The following is a 26,491-nucleotide window of genomic DNA, read 5'->3' on the forward strand; positions in this document are numbered from 1 at the left end:
CTGATGAACTCGCTGCTCTGCTCATTTCACTGTCAGGTATTTTCACCCAGGTTACATCAGGCCTTAGCCCAGCAAGTTTTTGATTGTCCCTATCCAACCAGCAGCTCAGATCCCTCCATGGAGGAACCCTTTTTCTCCAGAGAAGGAGCCTGTGCTACAGGAGGCAGTCCCAGCTCAGTTTCCTGTGAGGGAATCTCGCAGGGAAAACCCACATAAAATGTCTGCCAAACCTGTAATGAGCAACTTGAAACAACTTGACTTACTGGCAACAGTGGCACAGACACTTTTAACGTGGATCTTGAGTTGTCTACAGCTCTATCTACTCTGTGAAACTTGGGCTGTTTCTTAAGTATGTCTAATAAGGTCACACAGAGATACTGTAAAATCCTCAGGTGTCCTGCAAAGTAGCTGAAGTGCTGTGGCTCAAGTGACTAAGGCACACAAGTAGGCACAAATAAGCCAAGATGCCCTAGAAATCACTCTGATCTGGAAGACACCACTTTTATACTTTGCAGAGCCGTGCTTCAAATACAATACAGCTACACATCTGTGCATGTTTAGCTACCAAATAAAATGCTTCTGCATTAGCCTCAGCCCATAGCTTGCTCACAGGGTTCAAAACCTATCTGTGGTGCTGAGCAGGCTCCCTCACTGTCCACACTGCAGCTGCCCCAGCCCTATGCTGGGTCATGGAACCATAGAATATCCTGAGCTCCTAGCCCTGCACAGGACAACCCCAAAAATCAGCTGGGGCTGGGGTCAGACTGCCCAAGAAGCAGAATCTGGGGCATTTCCAATTCAGCCTCTTGAGCTGGCTGGGCACATCTGTAAATCTTGCCACTGTAGCCTGCAACCCATAATCATTTCCTATGGGGAAGTGGGAAAAGAAACAGTGCATTACTCCACAGCTACATGATGACTCAAAACTCCCTGAGGTATGGTAGGGTAGCAACACTAGGGCAGCAGACATGTTGTAAAGTAATATCATGAGGTATTAGGTAACCAAGAGACAACAAATGGCATAATTCAATTGAAACGTAACAAACAGCATATCACATTGGAAATCAAGCCAGCTAAAAAAAGTCAGCTTAGATTTTACAACTGCTCTGATAACTTTTCTAGACCTTTACCTAGTGGTTTCAGGATCAGTTACACATCAGGAACCCAAATGAAAGCTGAGACTCTTCTAGTTTCTTGCTTTGTTTGTTGCTGTGTGAAAAGCAAGCTGGCACTGAGCAGTCATACAGCAAAATGCCATCACAGCTGGGGCCATGGGATATGGGTAAGACAAAAAGACAGCTGTGTTACCACTGTACAACCATTCCCAGGTCAGCCTGGCTCTGTCTTTCCAGCACATCAGAGCAGCACCATTTTTCATCACTCACTCACTCACTCACTCACTCACTCACTCACTCACTCACTCACTCACTCACTCATCTACACTGCCTAAAGGTTACACTGATTTTATCTTTACTAGTCAAGGAGAAAAGCACACTGACAGGCAGCCATGAGCTGTCTGAGAGATGAGACAGAAAGAGATTCAATTTGTTTTGCAGTGTTTAATTAAAAAGAAAAAGATACTCCTCAATTAAATACACTACTTGAAGTCTCACACAGAGACCATTCATCATATGGCTCCTAAAGATCCATGGTCTTCCAACAGAAAGGGATTCAGCTGTCAGGAGGGGTGCTGCAGGACTAGGTTATGCCAGGTACAGCTGAAATAGTCCCTGTGCTGGAACTGGTGAGGAGCAGCTGGTTACAGAGAGTCATTGGGAACCAGACTCCTTAGATACAGGTGATCAGTGGGCAGCTCAAACAAGAAACTGTACACACACACACACACACACTCTCTCTCTCTAAAGTGGGTAATAGAAATCAACTCATTTCCAAAATTTTTAGAAAATTGTTCAATGAAGAGAGTAAATATTTATTAACTTACAATATCCAACACTTTAAAATTTGTATTTAACAGAAGCACAAATAATTCCAAAAGAGAAATTTACTGGCTCTCTGTCAAGTCATATTTTAAGTCAAGGACAAGCATGACAAGCCTTGGTCAAATGAAATGCCATGGTCAGAGGATTAGGAACAATCAGATTTTTATTCTTTCAGAATTGTGCGGGAAGCAAGAGAGATGTTGACAGCAGCTCATATCAGGGTGGTTTAAGAAATTGTATAGGATATATCACTCTCAATAAATATTTTGGTTTGTACTCAAAGAAAAGGCTCATCCATTTGTACCACTGCCAGATGTTTGGGCACAGGTAGATTACTATTCACCTGTACAGGTGATTAACTACAAAGCTGAAATTTAAATAACCTGTACTGAACTTTGAAAATCAAGAAGCCTGAAAGAGACCTGGAAGTTGGCCAAGAAGGTTTTGGCATTTTTTACACTTCAGCTAATTTTTCATAAATCTTAATCATAATATTGAGAAGCCTAGAAAGCCATTATTTTCGTGCCAATGCTCAAATGATCTGGCCTAGTTATAGGTAAAAAAAAATAAATGCAAGCCATGAAGAGTACAAAGTTTGTTCAAAGAGATAGAAAATCAGAATATAAATAAGCTCCTTAGCATAGTTTATGCAAAATAGATGTTACTTTGTTAATGAGATTACAAGTCTCTTTGATAAAGTCAACCACAGCTTCAATACACCTAGAAGTCCTAAGGCACTTCAATCAATAGCACAATATGTGCTCATTAAAAAGTAATCACTTTTCTATATGAATAGAGCACACAAGTAATGAATTAGGAATTGCTGCAGGGATCTTAAGAGTCATATCCACAGGGCAGCTACTGCAGTGCTTCTGGCGGGGCGTTGGTTACACATCTGGCAGCACAGCCATCTCCAAACTCAACCAGAAAATGGATCCAGTTTCACAATCATCTCATTAACACTTTCCCTCAAAGTCCAGAAACAGCTTATGCAGCTTTTCAGCTGGATCAATAACTTGAAGCAGTTGACACCATTCAGACACAAATACTTGTATTAGAAAAGCAACAAAGTAGAAAATCAGCAAAGTAAGAGAGGGGAAAAAAACCCCTCAGGGAGAAATTTGTATAGAATCAGCACTTCTAAAAGGTGCAGATAATCAAAGGCTTGATGCTAAGCAGTAAGGAGAAGTGACAAACAATGAGGCTGTGTGATCTGGATCCTTTGTTGGGTTTATCATGGCACAAGCCATTATAACATTTCCAAACAAAAATTTTCCATCTAGAAACAAGCTTAAAAGGTCATCTCTAAAACTTGCCAACAATCTAAAACAACAATCCTGAAGAGGAGTGAGACAGCAAGCAGGTGTGTAATTCAAGTGCCTCCAAATGCTCTGCTAATCAGGGCCTCACAAGCCCACCCAATGAGTGAAAAACTGATTAGCAAATGGGAATAGAGACATAAATTTACCTCTAGGAGTGTCTCAGGTGACACTGTTATGAGATTGCAACTGTCAGGATGCCCACATTTCAAAAGATACCTTTAAAAATTAGACAAAGCACAGAAAACATGCAAGAAAGTGTCAAGGATGGGCAAAACCCTCATATTTCCTGCTGTAAGGAATTAAGAGACCAGAATGGGTAGCTTGACAGAAAAGAGATTGAGACATGACATTTCCAGGCATAAGTGCTTCCACAGGGGAAAAATAACAGATCTCCCAAAACTCCCTGATGCCCTGATGAAGGTGCAGGCAGAAGAAGTGGTCGAAAGCAGAACTACGTCAAGCTCTAAACCAGACGTGAAGTGGGTGTTCTTACATCATGAACAAGGCACGGAAAGGGACAGATGATTCTCTGTCTCCTGATGTTTTCAAACAAAGGCTAAGTGCTTTTTGGGAAAACAAGCCTCAATCAATTTATTGGATTCTGCAAAGGACATGGAAGGAAATGAAATTGCCTGTAATAATAAAGATATCAAACTACCCGATCTAATAACCTTTATTGAATTTATGTTGGAAAGGAGACAGACAGTTTTGGTGTTCTAGCAGAACACCCAGGATAAAGATAGCTCTAAATGATCATGTAGCATTTAAATTTAATAATCTTAATATACATTTCAGGAAACCTTGTGCCTTGATAGCCCCAGGAACTAAAGCCCTTTTTCATCCAAAATGTGTTTTCTGAGCAGTGTAAACTTACTAATTTACCAATAGCCTTATCCAGCTTACCAACACTCATCCTGGGCTAGGGACACTTCTGGGAATATCCAGTCCTCTGGGGCCAGCTCCAGCCCTGGCTCAGGGAGGAATAAGAGTTTTGACCCACTGGTGTGTGCTGGAAGGCTCTGTCCTTACTGAGCCAGGACCGAACTCCTGCTTCCTCTTTCCACCATTATGACAGAAATATTGATTGACAAAAAGTTTCAGTCTTACAGCAAATTTTTCAGTGTCTTCTCTAAGAAAGTGCAACCTCAGTTCTGCCAGATCATCTGCTGTGCAAGTTGGCAATTTGCCTGTACAAAACTTGAGCACCTTGGCTTCTGCCACAGCTCTTGAGCACTTGCAATAACCAGGTTTTCTTTATTTATTGTAGTTCAGTCTTCACAAGCACATCTTCCTCTTTCCCCTCAGCACCAATAGGTACTTCTTTGCCTTTTTATATCCCCTACTAAAGCCATATAGAAATTTTAAGAGAACGTTTTCCTTTGGAAACTGTGATTGAAACAAAATATTCAACAAGAATGTGTGTGAAAATATGTGTCCTTAACACACACATACACACAGAGATCAGCAGTAAAAGTAATTCCTTCCAACAAGGCAGGTGTGATGTTCATAATTTCTGGTGTTAGTTGGCAAGTTTGGAAAATAGAAAGTCATTTGAAGTTTGAATTAATTCATTTGTGTTCACATTTCTTGCAAATAATCAAAATGACACAGCTGAAATAAGAGTTTTATTGGCTGTAAAATTAATGTTCCTGAAATTCCTTCTCACAGGAAATTAGGTTTCTGATTCAAGCCAAAATGAAAACTTTGAAATGGCTGAAATCCCTGTTAACCATAAAGCAAACTTTGGGCAGGCCCACCCTGCAGTGCCTTAGGGGTAACAAGCAATCAGTTCTGTTTTTCCAGTGGGTGAACAGTCAGTGACAAGTTCACAAAGCCTGTGAATCCATCTATTTCCCAAACACACCCAAGCTCCACAGATCAGCCAGGAAACCATATGTTCCTGTGTCAGTAATCCACGCCTGGCCCACATTTCCCAGTTTTCCTCTGGCTGTGGCAGACGACACGCGAGGCATTGCTGCTGCAAACAACCCTGCCTGCCTAGCAGCAGAGCTCCCCTTGGCTTCACACACACCATCCCAGCCAGCCCAGGTGGGAAATCAACTGCCTTCATGGCAAAAATGCGTTTGACCCCGTTTCCACTGCATTTATCCTGCTTCAATATAGAAATTTGTATTACATATCTGCCACCCTGAGCAGCCCCCAGCCAAGTTTTGTTCCTCACTGCTGAGACCAGAGCTGGCAGCTGCCATTTCACAAGGAGGTTGTACAAATGTGGAGAGTTGAGAATTTTCTTATTCTTCCCCAGCAAAAATTAACCACTTTGAATCCATCAGGTGCCTGAAACCACCAGAGGCAGGTGTGACAAGCAAGTCAAGCTACTTATTTCACCTCACTGGACTCACATTTGACAGAAAGAAATTGTATCACAGGCACACAGAGTAACTCAATTTTAAAAATCCAAGTATTTTGCCCTTGTATGCAGGTATTTGGTGCCCATAAATGTCATTATGGTCCATATCAGGCATATCAAAGAGAAGTATCCCCGGGCTCATTTTGTAATGTCACAGTGCTCAGAATTCAGTCACAGACTTCACTCTCAAAGACTGAGCTCTCTAACTACTCTAGATATTTTTATATAAGAACGTCAGTTAGGAAGGAATTTAAAAAAATGTGCCAGAAGAGTGTTCATCAAACACTGCAACTGTTTTGCAAACCTGAACAGCAACAAGCACAATCGTCTAAAAAAAAGGGAATTAACTTTTCATGCACAAAGAAAAAAAGTCTAAGGAATTTATTGATCACAGCTGACAGGTATCTGTTCAAGGAAGGAATTATCTGGCAACAGATGGGCCTATAATAATATTAATATCTTCACCATCTGGCTTTTAATCCATGCTTTTCATCAGTAGTTCATAAAGCACTTTACGAATGAGGTCAAACATCTTGTAGAAAAAGGCAGAATAAAATACAACAAAGCTGAAGTTGAACAAGGATAAGCAAGAAATAAGACACACTCCATTTGCTCTTCTATCAGTTACAACAGCAGGTAATTCACAAAACAAGGAATTCGCCTATAAACATTATATTGTCCATAACTTGTTAAAAAGACAGGAGCTCAAATATCTTACAGTTCAAAAAACTTCAAAAGTTTTTAGCTGAGGTTTTTTGCCTCTTGAAAACAATAGGTGAAGAAAACAAGGTGAACACAGAAATACCTCTTTCTCTTGAAACTCTAAAAATCTACTGCATTTCCCCTTGGTTCCAGCCTACCCACCTACCCAATAAGCGAAGCAAACCTTGTACAGTCTTTCTGGATGCTTGGACAGAACTGCTTACAATATGGTTGCAAATCTGAAGGTGTAGAGGGCTATAAAATGACTAATCATCTTTAAAAAAATTGTTTAAGAAGATCAATGCACAGTTTTGCCATAGGCTGGTGACCAGATGGGAAAAATGGAACTACTTGAACATTTAAAAGGTTCTTGAACTCTCTGGCACATCTGCCCTCCCAAAATCATACATTTTCAGCTTCACTAAGAAAGAAACCTTCCTAAGTTTCATTGTTCCACAGCTGCTCTTTGGAAAGAATGCTGTTGGTACCACATCACCACAGCTTCTTGCCTCAGTGGTTTGGTCTGAAAACTCTTCAGAGCTGAGACCACATATGCCTGTGTGGAATGTACAACAGGGTCCTCACCCTGAGTGAGAATTAGAGATCTACTGTAAAATTAATAATATATCTAGGAAGAAGGTGCTTATTATTCAGAATGACCTGTACAGTGTTAGCTGATGACAGAACCCACACTGCTCAAAAGGCAGGAGCAGCCTCACATATTGAGCCCTGCCCAGCCCAACATCCAAAGGTTTCAAAGCCCTGCATTACTTCAGCACACACTTTTAAACTTTGTTGCTGAGTAACTTTGTGAGTGAACTCCAGTACTTCTGGGATCACAGACCTAGACAAACAAACCAAAGTCCAAAAAGAGATAATGGCCTGAGCAAAGGGCAGAATGTCCATCAGGAGAAAAAGGAAGAAAGCAGAATAAATAAGGTCCAGACTTGGACACCTTAAGGATCTGGCTTGGCACGGTTTCCAGAGAGGAAAATGAGCGCAGGTTACGTACTGTCAGTGTTTGTGAGGGAGCTGCCTGGTTCTGTTCTATTTGCTGGGATCTTTTTGCCTGTGACTTTACTCCTGCTGCTGCTAATTGTCTACTTCAGGATCAAACTAAGAGAAGGTGAGTCAGGACTTGGGGACAAAGACTGGGAGGGAGACAAACCTTCTCATTCAACAGGCAGCTTAGGCTTGTACCATTAACTAAACTGAAGACAACTATGATCAGAAACAATTTTATAAAGTTGTACTGTATTTTAGACCATTTCCTTCTTGAAAAACACAAAGTATTTGTTTACAGGTATTTGTTTACAACTTGAATTGACCCTCATTTAAAATGCCATAGTTTAATATACTATACTATAGGAGATTTTAATGTTTTACACTATAGAAGGGGCAACCAGAACAACAAAAAAAGGCAGCTGAAGTACAGATCATTTTCTTCTGTGCTTACACTGTGCAAGTCTTCAGTGAGACAAGTGGCAGCAGTTACACCCTATAAGTAATTGGGCTTTGAGAATGTGTCTATGTTCTTTTAAAAGTATGAATTTGCTCTTACTTTGTACCTAAGTGCACATTTGCCATGTTGCCTTTTCTATTTTTAAATCAGCTTAAACTCACTTCAAAAATCCATCTTCTGAGTAAAACAAAACCAAACCCTGATCCCAATGCAAATGTGCAGTGATTGTAACACATCTGTGTACTGAGAATTAAGGCTGCTCACCGGGCCCAACTGGGCTATGCTTGTAGCAGGCAGGGAGTTTCTTTTAGACAGGAACATCCTGTACCTCAGACCATCCAGTCTTGATGGGATGATCTTCATGCCCTCCAGATTCGGGTTGCAGCTGCAGCAGCAGATCCACACATGCTCTTGCTTTAGCTGCCAAAGCCAGCCTCGGGGCACATTCAAATCCAAGGCCTCAACCATTCTTTCCTGCAGCTCTTTGAAAGCACTCCTGCTGACTCTGGCCTAAGCTTGTTCCTCAGATTCTCTGCCTTTTGATCATTTTATCCATACGGAGTGTCAGGAGAGCCCAGGTTTTCTCTGTAAACTGCAGATGCTTCTTGATACAGCTTGGTGAGAACCCTGCCTGGGACAAATTTTCACAATGTTTCTCCCCCTACAGGTTTCAGCTCTAGCAGAGCAGGCTGGGGCAGACAGGCCAGTCCTGTCCACAGGGCTCTGCAGATCAGCTGAGGCCTCACACTGAGCTGGCCTGGGGTGCACCAGCCCAGCAGGAGAAGGATTTACCCATCAGTGCAAGGCCAGGGAAGAAATCTCACTTAAAAATCTCACAAGCCAAACACTGTAATACGTGCACTCAGATTTTACTCTATCATGAAAATTTGGCCACTTAATATAAGACAGGTCATATACAGCCAGAAATGTAAAATAAACAAACTTCCTGTTTTGTGTAACATCTCCAGGCATTTAGATGCGAGGCTTTAACAGAGGAAAGGTGTTTGCATATGAGCACAGACCTCAAGTTACCTTCAGGCTGCTAAAACTCGAACATTTCCTGTTCAAGATGTGCTTTCAGATGCTGAATTAATCTGCAAGGGAAGCCTGCTCCACAAGCCTAACCCAGCCCTGCCTTGGGTTATAGATTATTCTTAGAGCAAGGTGCTGGTGGTTTTTCACACGCTAATACAACAACAACAATAAACAGTGCAATGCCAAAACATTGTGCAATTCAGTATCTGTGAGGAAATAGGATGGCTAAGTAACAGGAGATTAGTTTTCTTACTTGAAAGTGGTTGAAATGAAAGGTAGTGACATTATTGCATTTGACTTCAGATAAAAGCAGATAAAATATTTTCCCTTTCAGTAAATTATCAGTAAATTAGATGAGCTCTGTGCTCATATAAAGTCAGACATTAGTTATTATGAAATAATACTGAGTGGCAACTGAACTCCCTGTTACCTGGTGATGCTCTCACTTTTCTATTCCAGCTAGGATGAAGCAAGCCAGGAAAAGCAGGTGGGCTACTGATCCCATCACTTCAGGTATTTTGCTGGAGCTCAGACAATACTTTCATTAAGCCAGATGAATCCATGTGAAAAAAACCCACAGACATTTGCATTCGTGATGCATGATCAACTGCTGAAACAGACTGTCCTGCCTTTTTCCACAGCACTCATATCCTCCTTAAACACACTTTCTGCAGGTCTGTAAATAATCTACAGCACCAGATGTTAAATTCTGCTTCTCTTACAGCACAGAAAATTTAGCCTTGGATTTGTAATGGGTTTAAGCAAGCAATGGTTTTGTAAATTTTCTGAGATTAGTAATCAAGGGTGTAAGAGAGAGGTGAATGAGGTAGCTGGCAGACTAATTTGCCAAAGGAATATTGCTGCTGTGCTTCTCTCTTTCAAAACCCAGAAGGATGCTTGAAGGGAATCATCTGGCTTTTCAATGCCTCAGGAAAGGAGACACTTTAGTTTGCAGATCACAGGTGTTCTGGCTGGCATTCTCAAGAGGATGTGAGATGAATTCCTGTCTATGTAATACTTCAGGCATTGCATTCCCAGCTCTGTCTCCAAGATCTTCTTTTTCTTGAGCTGAGACTGTCAGAACCAACCTACTGTTTTGGCCTCCAGCCAAATTACACAAAAAATCCTGAGCAGCTCTCCCTGTACAAGCAAGTGGAGCCAGCTTTAGCTTAAGACCATCAGGTGAGAGAAATAGATAAGCCTGAGAACAGACTCCTTCAAATGCTATCTCTCCTACAAAACAATAGAAATTCTGCAGATTTCAGCTGCCCATTTTCCTAGATCTCTTCTATCGAAAAAAAATAAAAAGGAAAAAAAAAAAGAAAAAATGAGAGAATTTTTTATTACTAAAATCAAGGCTGCCTTGCTTCATTATTAAATAAGCATTTAATTTTTCTCTGTGCAGCGAGAGAGAAGTTCTGCATAAATATATCAATATATAAACACCTTATAAATAAAACCAAATCATCTAACAAAAACAGCCTACATTTCTTCTGAACAATTAGCAATGACAAGTATTTTATGGGGTTTTAATTTTTTTATTTTCTGTTTCTCCATCCTTCTTCAAATAATCTCCAAACCTCCAACAGCACAGTCATGTTCTGAAGATGTCCAGTTATGTGGGCAGCAAGCATTTTTCTGCTCTGTCTGTACCACAGGCAGCATCAGGAGGATCAGGCCAGATCAAGGTTCCCACAGCACAGTTCTGTAAAGCAGAACATGAATTGCCAGTGTAAACTAACTATGCTCTTTGCTCTTGTTTAAGGGTTTTATTCTGATTGAAAGCTGTGGAGGCAAATGAAAAGAGAGCATTTCTGCTGATGTCAATAGTTCCTGCTAGCACTTCACTGGGCATAGTAACAGCCCCAGACTCACACTCAGATTTTCCTCTGGGATCATGGACCAACTAATAACAGTGTGCACTTTAGACACCTTCACCTTAGCAAGATTAGTTCTTATTAATATAAGCCAGCTCTTTTTCTTTATAAAAACTCACCATAAGAAATCAGCATATTCTTATGGAATTTTTGTGTTGTTTGGATTATTTTTCAGTTGAGGAGGAAATTGTCATGGCACAAGATTCTAGGAATGCCTTCATGAATCACCGTGGCCAGTGGAAGAAACCCAGGAGATCCAGACAAAAAGAGAACAGATACAAGAACTCAAGGACATTTAAGGGAGCTTCACATCTCAGGAAGCAAGCTTAAACCCAGTATTCAGCCCTGCAGGCTTAACAATGACCAGCTGTAAATGAATACCACACATGAAAACAAAACTGGAGAGGAGAAGCCAGTGCTGTGCCATCCTAATGAAACAGCTGCTGCCATTCAGAGTTCTTGCAGGCGGCACTTTGAGCAGCCCAGCAAAGAGCAGAGGCCTCCTGCAATGAACTGCCTCGGTTCCCTTTGAGTGACCTGGGATTTGGGGGAAGGGACAGTGTCCTCCCCACCAGCCCCTCCCTGGCCTACCAAGGAGAAAGGACATAACGAGCTCCTGAGAGAGCTGAGCTGGCACATCCAAGGCAGGCAGCCTTATGAAATCAAGATGCATAAGTAACAAGCTGATATCAAGCACTGACATCTGGGAAATTGAAAAGGGTTTTGAAGGGGAACTGACATTTATTAGCTTGTACACTTCAGGAAAGATTGTAGGTTTTGTAAAGTATTCTTTCCACAGAATTTGGAAGCAAAATGTAACAGCAGCGGGAAACAAAAGGGTTTCTCTCTGCTGACCAAAAATGCTGAATTTTGAAACCATGGAAAGATTTAGTTAGCATTCTGTAAAACAGCTATTACTCTCCTTTAAGGACAAATTAAATGGATGACTTTTGCAAATAAACTGCAGAACCATGGAGTTATGTTTTTTGTGTGTAAATTGACATGCATTTTAAAAAAAAAAAAAAATCTTCCTTCCTGCTCCCCTGTCGCTGTAGATGCAGAGTTTTAAGTGCATCTCAGATTGCCTGTTGCAGATGGCCCACAGCAATGCAACTCAAATAGTTTGCAAGTACTACTGGCTGTTAGCTTCTCTGATTCTGACTCTCAAAGTTTAAACCCAAACTGGCAAGGAATGAGAAGTGACTATCATTACTGTCCTCAGTGTTTACTGTCTCTGTCTTCTAATGATTGTTGTCTGCAATTACCTTTCAATAAAGCTATTTATCATTACTCATCCTGTGAGAGTGGATAATGCCTTTTCTGAGATTATGTGTGGTTTGCACAGTTTCAGTTCTCATAGACTTTTAAGAACTCCTTGGAATAATTTTATAGAAATACTTAATAGGATCATGATCACAGGTTTAAAAAAACACTGTAATTTATCAAAGTCTATGGAGAAAAAAGGAATTTAAACAGCAAGTACCTTTACACACTCTCCCCCATTTTAATACTACCCAAATTAAAAAAGACATAATTAATCACACTGGCTTATATCTGTGCAAATAACACAGAATACATTGCACAGGTGAAGAGGGAATTGATTGGAAATGGAAACAATCTTTTGCAAGGAAGTTGAGACAGCTGCTGCAAAGAATTTACTTTCTACATTTAAGGACACTGCCTTCTTAGAGCAGTGACCTGGGATATTGATCAGATGCTAAAGGAATTCTAACATACAGAATCCCAAATACTCACTCTCTTGCTGCCCAAGAAAAGATTGGACAGGACCACATGTAAAAAATGCAGAATGAAAATTGATTTTGTTAATTCCACAGTGTGCCTGAGAATGGGGAGATTTGAAATGTCAAGAAGTGGTAACACTCTTAAACGGCACTTCATTGTAAAATAGTGGTATGGATACCAAAAATAATACTATATACATAGACTCTGTGCCTCTGACAGAACTGCTTAGTGAGCTGTAACTGCTAACATGTAGGAGGATCTGACATTCACAATTTAGTAACATGCAATGAAAATTCTCAGGCCTTGTTGTTTTCAGTTCCATTACTGAAAAGTGTCAAGAAATATGTTTTCATGCTACCAGCATAAAACACACCATACAACTCCTTCAAAAAGGGAAAATACATATTTAAGCAACACCACAGAACAACATCTTTGTCTAGATAAACTGTACTCTCTAAACATATATGGAGAGTAACTGCAAGGAAATAACTTATCTTCAATTACTGCTGTCACTGAAGAGTCCTCTCTCTTCCTGTCTCTAGCAATAATGTGAAGTTAGACTCTACTCCACCTACAACCAGTAAGCATGTTTAAAACCTTCCTGCCTATGACTGCTCCCCTTTCGCTTCCCAGAACAGAATTTCAGGTCTCAACATTTAAGCTGGAAAGGTACTGAGAGAGATGGTAAAGTGACAAAGAATTGAGACAGCACTTTTGGCTGGGGAATGACTGAAGAGAGTGATTGATAGGTGTCTGTTCCAAAGTCTGCAGTGATGTTGTCCAAGGATGCTAGAGCAGGGGCAGGTTGAAAAGACACAAAAAGTGCTTTTGGTTCTTTTTTCCTTAAGACACACAGAAGGGTTAAAATGCCTGCCAGAGGAAATTTTTTAAAAGCAATTAGCTAAAAATCCAGAGGCAGAGAAATACTGATAAAGACTGATACACCAGCACGTATTCGAAAATCGCTCAAGGCTGGAAGAATATTTTGGAAAGTGCTACTTTCTAATATAGCAATCATAGTTACACACACCCCAAGGCAAATACCAGTAGCCTCAGAGACAGAGATCTGGGACAGCTAGTCACTTAGCCTGGCCCAGCAGAGACATTCATATAGACTTACCTTCAAAAACTCTGGTAGGATTTGCCTCAAACCAAACAGAATATTTTAACACTACAGGAATTATCACAACATTTCCAATGCTTGTAATTTGTATTAATATTACTGCTCTATCTTTTTTTCAAATGCAGTATGAAAGCCCCAAACAACTGAGCAGCCTGAAAATCAAAAGTTTCAAATCTTCCAGAGGTGTAGTCAATATTTTATTCCATCTGTTTAATGTCTTCTGTGGCCCAATTAAAAGTTACTATTCAGCTGGACTGTCAAATAGAAGAATACTTCAAGAAACACTTTGTACTATAGTTCCTCATTGCTTTGAGCAATAAACCTTTTTTTAAAGTTTTTCATTGGAGCTACATATCTGCCATTTACAAAAGCTTTATCTGAGAAATGATCTGTAGAACGAGTCCAACATTTATTATGAACCCTGAGGTTATCATTATTAAAAATGAAGATGTATTAAGTGTTTTTTTTTGTAAGACCCATATGACTCAATTTTCAAAGTATTTAAGCAGAATTAATTGCTGTAATTGTATTTGAAATTACCCATGTATTATAAAGCTGGTTTGTGAAGTGCCTTGAGAACAATTTCTTTTTTTGCATGTTGTAGTTTTTGCTGTAGGTATATTGTATATAAAAAGGTAACAATGAGACTTCAGAATTGCACAATATTCCAGATAATTTGAATAATTACATACAACCTGAATCTGTAAACCTTGACTATTTTTATGACTGATCACACTTAGGGCTTAGATTTTTCTGTATGACAATGGCTGTTTAATTAGTACATATTTAATCAATGCAAGTAACAGCTATGCTGCCCTGAAAATACTATTAATTTTTCACTGACAAAAGGTTCTATTAGTATTTGAAGAAAGACATATCTCAGTGAAAATAATATTGTTGCAAGAATATTATATTTGCAGTTTTAAGGATGAAATACAAGTGCAATTAAACCAATATTGATCTACTGTCTAACTAATCAGACCAATCCAAAATCAATGAATTCAAGCAACGTGCTGTCCACCCACCAAATGAGATCTGCAACTAATACTACACCATATCAAAAATACCTTAAAGATTTTTACATAGCTTTTCTTACACTTTTGTAGGAAAAATCCACTGAGAAATCCTTCTAAATGCACGTGTATTCATGTTGACCTACATTTACATATCCCAAACTTGCCACTTCTTTGACAACCACCCTACTCACGCAGCGTTGTGGCAGTGTTATCAAGCTGGATGGGGTTCTCCTCCCCTTTTTGAAAAGCAGAATATCTCTGGTTTTGAAGGAAAGCAGGTAAGACTGTTACCTGCTAATTCCCCAGGTAATGTGAATGCAGTTTAGAATGACTACATACGTACAGAAATTAGCATCTCTGTTACTGTTGTCATACGTTATCCAAACGACGCAGAGCCAAAGCCGACGAGAACTTCTGCTACACAAGTGTGCTGACAGATGGCAGCCGTCTAAACTGAGAATAGCACCAAAAATACACTGCTCAGAAGTGAAGGAGAATGTAGTGAGAAGTTTTATGATTTGTTTTGTTATCTGAAAACCACAGTAGATCCTATCTCAATGAACTCAGCAGAACCACTTGTGGACTGGGGGGCATTTCAGCTTCCAGTGTGATGTTCAAATCTCCTCTGTTTTGGCAGCTGAGGATTTCTTCTTTTAATACAGAAATCAGGAGTTTATGGGAAGATGTTAAAAAAACACTGGTACTTACCAGGTAATTGTGCTACCCTTCTAGCAGCCCTGCAGACCACTTGCACTAATCCCTGTTTTTTAAGGTTCTGTGACCTTAAGAATTGCAGTTCTTAGAAGTAATCTGCTCACTTCAAATATCCTCCAAGCTTATGTCTGAGTCCCAAAAGTCATACAGAGAATAAACAACTTTATTTTATAACAGAATTACAGAAAGCAAAATATCACTTAATACAACTTTAAGCTACTATAAATCTAATTTGGCATTTTAACTATACACAGAGTAAACAGCAAAAAAAACCCCAAACAAACAACCCCCATCAAGAACAAATTAAAAATAAACCCCAATATAATTAACAGGTTTTTGCCATGGCAGTCTCAACTGATGGTACTCTCGTACTACTTTATGAGTGGAGTTCATCTTACATCTTTTATTCAGTAGCCTAAAAACCTGCATTAACCATTAGAGGAAGCATGTGAAACATATACCTTCTCTGTAACAGAAATGTCAGTTCTAACATGGAGACACAGTGAGGTTTAATAGCAAGCGAGCATTCTACACATGTATCCAAACAATGGAAGTACTGAAATTGGGACACAGTAAGAAAAGAAAGCACTACGGTTTTAAGCTGCCTAGATCATCTCTTGTTGGAAAAAGAGAAAGATGTTTTGTTCTTCCTTCTTTCCTTATCTGGAATGCTGCAGACAGCAAAAAGTCTGCAAAAAGTTGAGCATTGGCACCAAAGTGCAAAAAGAACACAGTGCTCAGTCAGAAGAAATCTGTCTGCAACTCCTTCTCCTCTACAGACTGCCACACCATCTCTGCTCCGCAGAGAGGAGAACCTTGGAAAAGAAAGAGTTACAGAGATACCAGTATAAAATTTATCCAAAGAAATATATTTTTTCAAATTTTAGCAAATGTTTTATTTTTATAAAAAACTTCATTATGTGATATCATATATTTACCTGAATAATCTGAAAAAAATTCTGTAAATTACTCCAGTAAGAGATTTCACTTGAGATATCTGAAAAAAACTATATCTAAATTAGTAAAGATCCTCCTTCCTGCACAATTATCACCTACTCCAGTGAACAAGGATTTCCAGACTTCTTTTGTTCACTTTCATATAATTAAGAATCAGTTTCAAAAATACAAGTATTTGTGCAAAAGAAGATCATACCCTCTAGAACTTCATTAAAAAAAACCAAAACTCTAAGATTGTTAAGAAGTGGTTATAAAAATAAACAAGAAAGACTGTAAGGGAATATAGACCAAAGATGTTAAAAGGAGTTTGGTATTGGCATTTAAGTCGTGAACATCTGGTCATTGTTGCTAGGCCTGGTGGATTCAGTGGAGTCATGATGACTTGGAATGACTACAGTTCTTCGTGGTCAGTGACATTTAGATTTCTGGAAGAAAAAATGATATGGAAGGTTACATAAGCAGTTCTAACAGATACTATGTCAGTGTCACATCAGAATCAGAAAGTAACTTTCTCAATGCAGGGTTCTTTGGTTTTTTTTTTTACAAGAAGGGAAGGTTATTTAATTTAAAAAATGTTGCATTGACCAAAACCCCCTTCAGTCATTAGGCATACAGTACTACACTTTTTCAAAGTACTCATCCTGCTTTAGAGCATTTCTTCTCTTCCCAAAATTCTCATGTTATTTTAATTGCAACCCCTTTTCAGTTTACTGAAAATTTTAATCCACAACCTGAACATAAAAAAAAGGAAGGTACTTGTTCAATTCAGTAATCCCTTCAGAATCAGAATGCAGTATCTTTTATTAGAGAAAACAAGTCTACACAAAGAATACTGCTGTAGTTGTCAGAGCTTTCATTGCCTCAGAAACAATTATGCAAAATTCATTGCATGACTCCATTGGCTTAGCACAGGAGAGCAAAAGGCTCTTGACAGATAGTCAAGGCACTTCAGGTGGCTTTCTTTTGTTTAGATGACTAAATTTTCCCCCTAAAGTTTAACTGAAAGGCATCAGTCAAACAAGTCTCCAGGTCTGACACAAAAGTAGCATGGAGAAATGTCCTCTTTTATTCTCTCACAAGCATTGAAGACCAGGAACCTGTAAAGCAATTGACAAACTCAGACAAGAACAACTGACACACTCCAGTCCTTTGCAAACAACCATTCCACAATGTCTATGTTTCTCAAAAATGCAAAAAAAAAAAAAAAAGCCCCTCAGACAATGGAAGGAATTCTTTGGATGCTTTTTTCCCCAAATAAAATTTTTATAAAGTAGTTAAATATTTGATGAAGGAACAGAATCAACTTTGCAGCTGGTCACTAATGTAGAAACGTGGTGCAAACCTGCCAAAATAATTTTTTCCTCCCATGATCCAGTCCCCTCTAAAAAGATGTAATTACTTCTATGGGATAGATTGTGTTGAACACTGATTCAAGATTAAGGTAACATGAAGAACCTCGCACATTCTACACACATGTAAGAGAAGAGGCAATCCCTGCCTGCAAGACCTTTAAATTCACACTGATTAATAATGAATTCAAAATGTGATGGTAGCCCACACAGACTAGTAAAACCCTGCAAATCCAAACCATCTGTTCTGCTGTCTCAGTGTATCTTTCTACCTTAGATCCTGCGATGGAAGTGCTGAAAATATGCAAGGGGTGGTTTGAGTGTGCATGTTTAATGTTGCTGTGTACCAAGGGACCAATGAAATCACCCAAAGCACAGGCATTCTCCTTACTGCAAACAGCTCTCACAAACTGATGTGCATTTTTCCAAGCCTTCTAGAACATTTATGTGATGTGGGGACTCATCAACACCCCCCTATCTCACAGTTCAGTACAGTTCCCTGTCCTCCCCTCTCCTTTTAAACCCAAACTGGAGCATACTTGTTATACTAATTTTCAGTGTCACTAAGCAACAAAGGCATGAAACAAACCCAGCTGAATGCTGAAATAAAAGTACAATGAAAAAACAGACATTTGTGCAGTGTTTCTTATTTTTGGTGCTTTTCCCCAACTCTCCCTCACAAGCAACCCCACCTCCAGTGTTATTTTTAGTTTCTAGCATTATCTAATGTGAAAATAATTTTTAGAAGTATTAATGCTACAACATGAATATCCAGTGAGTCCTCATCTAGCACTTCAGAACGTGACCCATGTTTTCTCCTGGTTTGTACATTTATGAAAAAAAATATTAATTTCTTTTTCTAACACAGAATAATCTGACCAAATGTGAAGAAATTTTCTGGAGGCAGCCCAAACTCAGTTCTACTGTGTTTTACATCCTGAAAAGTTATGTAAATTTACATGCTGAGAAGCTCAGAGGAAAAACTAGCCAGAAAATACTGTCTGACCACACATGACCAAAACAAACATTGCAGTTCTAGCACAATATGTGTGAAGTCAGGAAGTGAATTGGAACCATTTTGACAGAGAAGCTGGATAAACTTCCTGTCTGCAGGCAGAGGGCAGGCCACCCTACTCATCCTCATGTTCTCCATGGCACTCAACATTGCTGCTCTCTACTGCACACAGCAGGAGTTCAGGACAAACTCTCAGGATGGTTATGTGTACAGTGATGAGACCCAAGAGTTCTGCAAGCAGATGTGAAAAGCTCTTGCCTCAACACTCCCCCCACCACGGGCAGTCTCTTAACTGACCATATCCCTGTCAACATCTGGCAAGGGATATTAGTTCTCCCCTTCCTCATCCACACACAGGCACTCTCACTACCACCCAGTTGTTAAGAAAAGAGACACTTGCAGGTAGATCAAATAAACTAAAGCTTTAGTGTATGTCTTTCAGCTGAAAATACGCATTTGTGATCAGACTAGCTCAGGAAGAGTCCAATTCCTTGATAACAGTCATGCTCCATGGAACAGCATTCAATAGATGCACTTCATATCCTCTCAACTGATACTTGAGCTTTTCTCTTCTGGATCCCAGAAGTGATACTCAACAGTTATATCATCAGCTTTTAGGAAATTCAGGCACAGCAATAAATTTGATCTTTTTAACATGACAGATTATCAGGATTATGTGAAAAACGTCCTCCCCTGCAGTAGCTTACACCAAATTTGGAATCAAGTCAGTGTCTCATTTTTCATATATTCCTGGCACTTCATGGCTGTGCTCAAGTCTGCTACAGCTGGAGGTTGAAATTTATAATGGCTACTTTCCTTGGGTAAAGAATTTTGTTCAATACTAAGGGAACACCTGCCTGCACAGGACATAGAAGTCTCTTGTCCATGGGCCACAACCACCATTGTATAAAATACTGAACCAGGGAAATAAGAATCATGACTACTCTCATTTCTTTAAAATATATAAAATGTATTTCTTTTACCTTGTCTGCCCCTACATCAACATTGATCAAAGTGCATATTAAAAGCTTGAAGTTGTACTAAGACAATTTTCCTTGAGATGCTCCAATAACACCATTGCTCTTCTAGCCAAATACAGAGGCTGGTCAGTAAAAAATCAGAGGTCTCTTAATGAAGGTTTAAACCACTGGTTTTTACATTTCTTTATAAATCTCTCCCACTGATATACCCATTTATCCATTAACAAAATCTTTTTCTTGAATCTGAATCTACCATTAACAAAATCATCAATTTTGAAAACACCTGAAGCTCTAGTCTCATACCAACAGCATGACAAGCACAGGAAACCTAAAGCTTTACACCCCCAAATGGTTACAGAGCTTTAAGACTTTAGTCTATAATAAGTGCAAGAGCAGATTTATTCAGTGTTCATCCTGCTCTTTCTATTGAATACATGAAGGAGAACCATATTGTGGTTTTTTTCCTTCTTTTTTTCTCAACCTAGAAAGGAGAGCCTAACAAACTAACATGACTTCAAACAGCTTTTTCAACTGATAAAAGGCTTTAAAACTTGAGCTTCCAATACATTTACCTTCTTGCCTGGGAAAATGATAAAAGGCAAAAAATTTCAGTGTGTTTAGGATTAAGGATTATCTGACTAAACTGAAACGTCCAAGTGTGTCCTTTCACTACTGAAAACTACACAGAGTTCCCACTTAACAAGCAAGATGTTAGGCAAGAACTATAACTGTGCAGATAAACAGAAAAGTGTGACACATCCTTCATATTTTGCATAAATAGCCCAAACCCACTTCAATATAAACTGTAACAACTTGACCAGACAACGCAGAAAATGCTGTGAGAGTATGGTTACAAAACTGGGAGACATGTATAGAAACATTTGCAACTGAAATTAATGCCATAGTAGACCTGATAAAGATAAAAATTCTTATACTAATAGTCTTCTATTAGCACCTGTTTCAACTCACCCTTCTGGGAATCCCTATCTTAAAGATGCCCCATATTTTTCAGCTGAAAAGACACGAATGGAACAGCAAACTGATGCCACATTTTCCTGTGTTAATTGTCTACATTAAAGCTTACCTGAATTATTTGCTCAAGAGCATTTTTGATTTTAGTCTTCATCTTCCTCAGCAAGTTCAGTTTCTTTGTGCACCACCACTCTCGTCACAGACATGTCAGGGTGCTGTTCTTTGGCTTCTTTGATTGCCTGTGCCAGGGCCTGCAAATGTATTTGAAACATGGAACTTAACAAAATCAAGAGGACATGCACGTGGGGCCAGAGAATGGGAGAGTACCTTTGGAAAATTTGGTTATAATTTCTCAGAACTGTAAATCCCTGAACTTGAGATCAAAGGTAAAAAAACCAACCCCCAAACCAAACCAATTCCCAAAACAGAAAACCCAAAATAAAGAAAAAAACACCCCACCATATTAAAAATTTACCAAGATTTCCAGGAAGTAACAAGTAACCAAGTAACCATAAAGTTATAAGATAATATTCTAGCTCATCTTATGTAAAAAAAAAGTATTTCTATATCCCAGAACTTTTTGAATTTCTGCAAAGGATCTAAAAAATACCCCTTAACAAGAGTTGAGGACTGTAAAGAAAAACAAGAGTGCCCTTCAGTTTCCTGAACAAAACAGAAAGATACTTTGGAATGTACACTAAGTGTGGTACTGAAACTCTGGAATAAGATCATAACAAATTTCTCAGCACAAGAATCCCATTTTTCTCCTTGTATTAGTTTAAGAGAAATTTCTCTAGCTTAATTCAGGGAAGTGTAAATGCAAATATCATTCAGTTGCTTAAAATCCCTCCCCATTTTAATAAATTTTATCACTTAAGAGATGTACCAATATACCCAGTTGGATCAGATGGCCATCATAAGTCCCTTCCAACTGAAATGTAATATTTCATTCTACATCATAGTCAACCACATAAGAGCACGCTCTGAATCATCACAGGTGAAATAGCACCTGAGGCTTTCTCTTTCTTGCCCACATCTTACTACACATCTTATTTCAGTGAGCTGTACTACTGATGGAACCTAACACAAGAAAAAAACCAGAAGACATAGGAAGGTATTCAGAAGCAACAGTTCACCTGTTCACCTTAGTACCAAATGCAACTAACCCCTCCCAAAATACTAGAAGGAGCAAGAAAAATATAATGCAACAAAAAGGTTTATCATTATTTAGAAAAGTGACTATTATTTCCTGAGCTAGCTACATGTATTAAGTGAGAGAAGACATAACTAACTCTGAAGAGAGATTGAAAATACCAGCATTAGGCACCCTAACTATTATGTGACACTGAATTTGAAATCCTACTAAGGGAATATGTACAGGACACATAATGTGTATTGGTACAATACTGATGTTTGCTGTTTATTAGCAATCAAACCATAAACAATTAAAAACCCCTAAGACTCTATCTGGTAAATAACAATAAAAACATTCATATTCTAAAACTCAACACTGAAATATTGTTTTCCTATTGAAAACTATTATAGTAATATAGGGAGCTAATAGACAAAATAAAACACATCCAGCATGTCGTTTGGGCATTTAAGAAGCTTCATATTCACTTAAGAAAAGTGGTAGCTATTTCTTAAATCTCTTAAAAGCTGCTCACTGCTGTTTTAAACTTCAGTAATTAAAATTGAATTTTGTACTTCCTTTTTTTATAATTTCATTTTTTACTTCATTATTCACTTCTCACAAATTAAAGAAGGGCTTTGAGAATTGTCTGGTATATTAAAGCTGTTTTGTGACCTTTCCAGACATTTGAAGTGCACTGAATGGGTGTCAAGGCAAACAAGATCCATTCATGCTTGATGCTAAGCAGCCCTGTCATTTAATTATGAGTTTCAAGAAGAGATTCAACTTGCCAAAAGACACTTCCTGGACACAAATAATAATATGAAAATAAATTCCTTGAAAATTCTCACTATATTACAATTCAAAAGTTAAACTGTTACGTTGATTTGAGAAGCCTTCACGAAGTTAGAAATATATTCACTGCAAGGTAGGCTTTTCCATTTGCATTAACCAATGACTGTTGGTTGCCTTTGTTACTATAGTTTCTTAGATTAAAAAAAACCCTGTGTAATCATCACTACAAAGACTAGATAATTGACTTGTCTCAATTATTTTCCTACATAGTGCTCAAATTCAGCCTTATTAATTTGGCACGTAGAAGGTGATCTTAACCTTAGTTACTAAGATATTGTAAAATATTGCTTTAGTACTGATGGAGATAAAAGGTACAGATAATTATGGCAGATCAACGATTACTTTTGTTACACATAATTCTACAAATATTGGCCAAACCCTAATATTTAAATTCAAGCAGTTAATGTTCTAATGTATTTCAAAGCTTTCAATCAAAATGAGTGCTGCATTCAGATGTTGCCGAAACAATGCAGTAGATACTGCCCTCTATCCAGATCAGCGTATCAAAATAAGATTATTTCAGTAATGTTTTTCCTCCCAGTACAAAAGCTGCACTAAATAAACTGGGTCTTTTCCAAAAAAAGTAATCCCTCTAAAAATAGCAAAAACCCATTCACATGATCTATGATGCAAATTTACAAATGCTGTTTTTCTTTCACATATATTTAAAAGGTTTCTTAATAGCAAAACATAACTATTTAATAACTATGCCACAATGAACAGTCTCAGGGTCTTTCTCTATAGTTTTGTTCAATTTTTCTACCTTTCTCTTACTTCAGATTTCTGAAACATCATCTAGATCTCACCAGACTACAAAACCCACATTTTAAGTGTTAAGTTTGCATACTCACCTCATCATGGTCAATATCTGCATCTCCAGTAATGACAATGCGCTTCTCAATTCTTGTTTCTGATACACCACCTTTTACCATCTACGGATGTCGGAAAAATAAAATAAAAAAAAAAACCAAACAGAAAAACACCCCTGTAATTATTCTGTATTTTCACAAAGCACAGCCTTCTGTTCCATTGAAGCAAATAGATTTCTGTGTCTGAGTTGCAATTAGTAGTAAATGTGTTCAGTGCTAAATCATCCTCTCCTTTTTCAGCTATGCAGTTGGTCACCTTCTAGTAATTGGAAACTTGATAAAAATCAAGCAATGAGAATTACTCCTGTTACTAGAGCCCATGTTTGGCAAATTGTAATTTCAGCTTCTTCTGCCATATAAATCTGGCAACATGGAAATTCCAAGAGTCTTCTTTTATTTCAACCCATCTATCATGAGCCTTTCCATAGTCATAATCCTATACCATTAAATACAAAGATGATCTGGTTTTCAGTTCTGTCATTCAAGGACCTCCATCAGATATTTTCAACATATTTCACACTGCTGAGTTTTGTGCTTTTATTCTTCACTTCTTATTCTGAAGAAGTGATTATATGATTCAAACACCTCAGCTTATAAAAACATTCTCACAGAAATAACATTATTTGCCTTTTAAATCAGCCTGAGTATGAGAAAAGAATAAACTACACTGACCAGGGAAGAGCCAAGATGACTCTGTTAGGAACACCATTAGAATATTAAAACTATTTTGGAAGGTCCCTTTATCAGTAATGCACAGTGTGCAATATAAAATAAAGTCAGCTTAGAAAATTCAAACAATCTTGTTACTGACTGTTTATCATCAATTCAAAAAACATAAGAATCTGCTGCATCATGGTAATTCCAGTAATTTTTCAGTAGAAGACAAGACAGAAACCATTTTCTTTAATTGTTACTTCCAAGAAGCAAGACTATTTGACAACTGAACTTGACAAGAAAATGTACACTTCCAGTCAAAACTGTGATTCAATTCACTGAAGAAAGATTTTTTCCTAAAATGATAATGCCTTAATGATTCCCAAAAGGAGCAGGAGTCTGAAAAGGATCTTTTGGCTAGTCTTTATAACAAATGTATTTTTAACATATGTATTTTTAATTCCAAGCTTACTTTATTTCATGTGACTCACTTTCCAACATTATTCTTCACTATCATTTTGTGCATATGACTTTCAATCTTCAGAATATTTCAATCTTTAGAAAATATATCCAGTGAGAAGTGAATTATTATTCAATTCTGTCATGTTGTAAAACTTCTGTATCTTGGAGGGGGGGGAGAGAATTCTGAATTCACACTTTGTTTCCCTCTTCCATTTTTCTTTACCCTAAATAATGCTTTCTATAATTTCCTTAGTAAATATGCTAAGAGTTCAAATAGGAGTTGAAAACTGTTATTTAAGCATGCCTAAAATTTGACAAATATTTACATAAATTAGCAATAACAACAATCATCATCATGCTTTGGTAGTTCTAACACGCTCTGGCACGAAACATTCCATGTTTCATGTTTTCATGAAAGAGATGGGATGTCCTGTTTAGACTGAGTTTTCCTTTCCTTTTCAAGCATAGAATGCAGAGGAAATAATTCAGCATCCAAACAGGCTTGCAAAGTAATCTGACAGAACAATCTGTTTTTAAGTATACCCTAAACCTAGAAGCACAAGGATGATGAACACAAAGTCTGCGAAACATTGTTTCAGTTCATCATAGTGTCATTAACAGGTCTCCTGTGGACCTCATACAAGTTAGTTACACTAGCAAAGATTCTGTAGGATATCAGTGGGTGAGGACAGGGCTGAACCTGTAAAAATTTTGTTACATACTCATTTGTCCAATACTAAAATAAAGCCTATATGAACTACTGAAAAGCCACTAATCATATTTTTCCCCCTCTACATGTCCTATTCCCAGCAATTCCTGCTTATTGATTAGGACTTCTGTCTTCAAAACCTGTACAGAAAGACTTAATTCTCACACATGCCTGGAATGAATTCCTTCCATTTCAGGTCAGTTCTCCTCAATTAATTAGCAGATGTACAAGAAACTTCATGCAAAATTGTATTTTGAGGGTCTGGTGTCTTTTTTTAAATTAAGACATGAAATATAATTTACCTTTGTGATGTGTGTAGTTGTGGTAGTAGAAATGGACTCTGATGTAATTGTCTGGGCACTCACGAGCACACCACTGTCACCAGCAGCATTTCCATCAAGCTATATAAAAAAAATGTATCATTGTATATTGGCATTTAAAAAACTTTGTTTTCACAGGAAAAAAGACCAGTTTTCCTACTAAACACATTCTTTAATTCAGCTAGAACTGAAATCTAAATAGAAGCCAGCCAAGTTTGCAGAGTCAGGTCAGGCTATTATTATGGCCCATTCCTGTGGAGAATTCATGCTCACAGTTATGTGTTCCTTTCAGGAGAAATGAGATATTTTAATCAAGTTTCCAAAACTGGATTCAAGCGAGTTATACTTTTGTAGTCAGCAACTAAGTCTTTATACAGAAAAAGAAAATTAAAACTTCCTAAGTAATATGGTTTTGTAACATTGCACTTACCTAATTCATAGCCAAAGTATAATCTTATCTGCTAGGAAAAAACTATACGTTTTTGAAAAGCATTTCTGGACATTATCTATGTTGATCTACATAACTGTAATAAAAAGAGGATTGCAAACAAACCCATCACCATACCTGTGAAGATTCATATGTGATAGTTTTAGTTTCTGTTTGAACAATTGGAATTTCTTTAGTGGAGATTTCAGTTCTCTGCGTGGCATCTGAAATGGTTACCATCTCTGTTTTCACTACTGGAGGCTGTGATGCAAGAAATAAACAATCAATTCAAAAGACAGAAGAAGATTTGTAAAGTGGACCAAGAAAACACAAAAAGCTCAAGAAAAGCATAACAGTAAGATAAATATTTGACTGACTTCCCATACAAAAGCATGCAATAAATAAGCAAAATGAAATGAAGATTAATACATCAGCCCTCTGGGATATCCATAACATTCTAGGAAAATCTAATCTTCTAGTAACCT

The 26,491-nt window shown here is 38.1% G+C and overlaps 2 protein-coding genes across 26 annotated transcripts in view; one reads left to right on the forward strand and one right to left on the reverse strand.

Annotated features, from left to right (window-relative positions):
• LOC143693562 (uncharacterized) overlaps nucleotides 1-11,107 on the forward strand; it is a 99,366-nt gene extending 88,259 nt beyond the window's left edge. The window contains exon 3 of the transcript XR_013181363.1: nucleotides 10,885-11,107. The gene's annotated coding sequence lies outside the window, so the exon portion shown is untranslated. The remainder of the gene's footprint in view (nucleotides 1-10,884) is intronic.
• Nucleotides 11,108-15,450: 4,343 nt separating this feature from the next.
• The window catches only part of EPB41L2 (erythrocyte membrane protein band 4.1 like 2), a 109,227-nt gene continuing 98,186 nt past the window's right edge, over nucleotides 15,451-26,491 (reverse strand). For all 25 annotated transcript variants that reach the window (XM_077175308.1, XM_077175330.1, XM_077175329.1 and 22 more), the window contains 5 exons: nucleotides 26,145-26,267; nucleotides 25,562-25,660; nucleotides 23,417-23,497; nucleotides 20,691-20,829; nucleotides 15,451-16,687 (listed from right to left, as the gene is read on the reverse strand). In XM_077175308.1, coding sequence (XP_077031423.1) covers nucleotides 20,722-20,829; nucleotides 23,417-23,497; nucleotides 25,562-25,660; nucleotides 26,145-26,267 — 411 coding nt within the window. In that variant the 3' untranslated portion in view covers nucleotides 15,451-16,687; nucleotides 20,691-20,721. The remainder of the gene's footprint in view (nucleotides 16,688-20,690; nucleotides 20,830-23,416; nucleotides 23,498-25,561; nucleotides 25,661-26,144; nucleotides 26,268-26,491) is intronic.

This window comes from Agelaius phoeniceus, chromosome 3 (assembly GCF_051311805.1).
Source record: "Agelaius phoeniceus isolate bAgePho1 chromosome 3, bAgePho1.hap1, whole genome shotgun sequence".
In the NCBI taxonomy this organism is placed as follows: Eukaryota; Metazoa; Chordata; class Aves; order Passeriformes; family Icteridae; genus Agelaius; species Agelaius phoeniceus.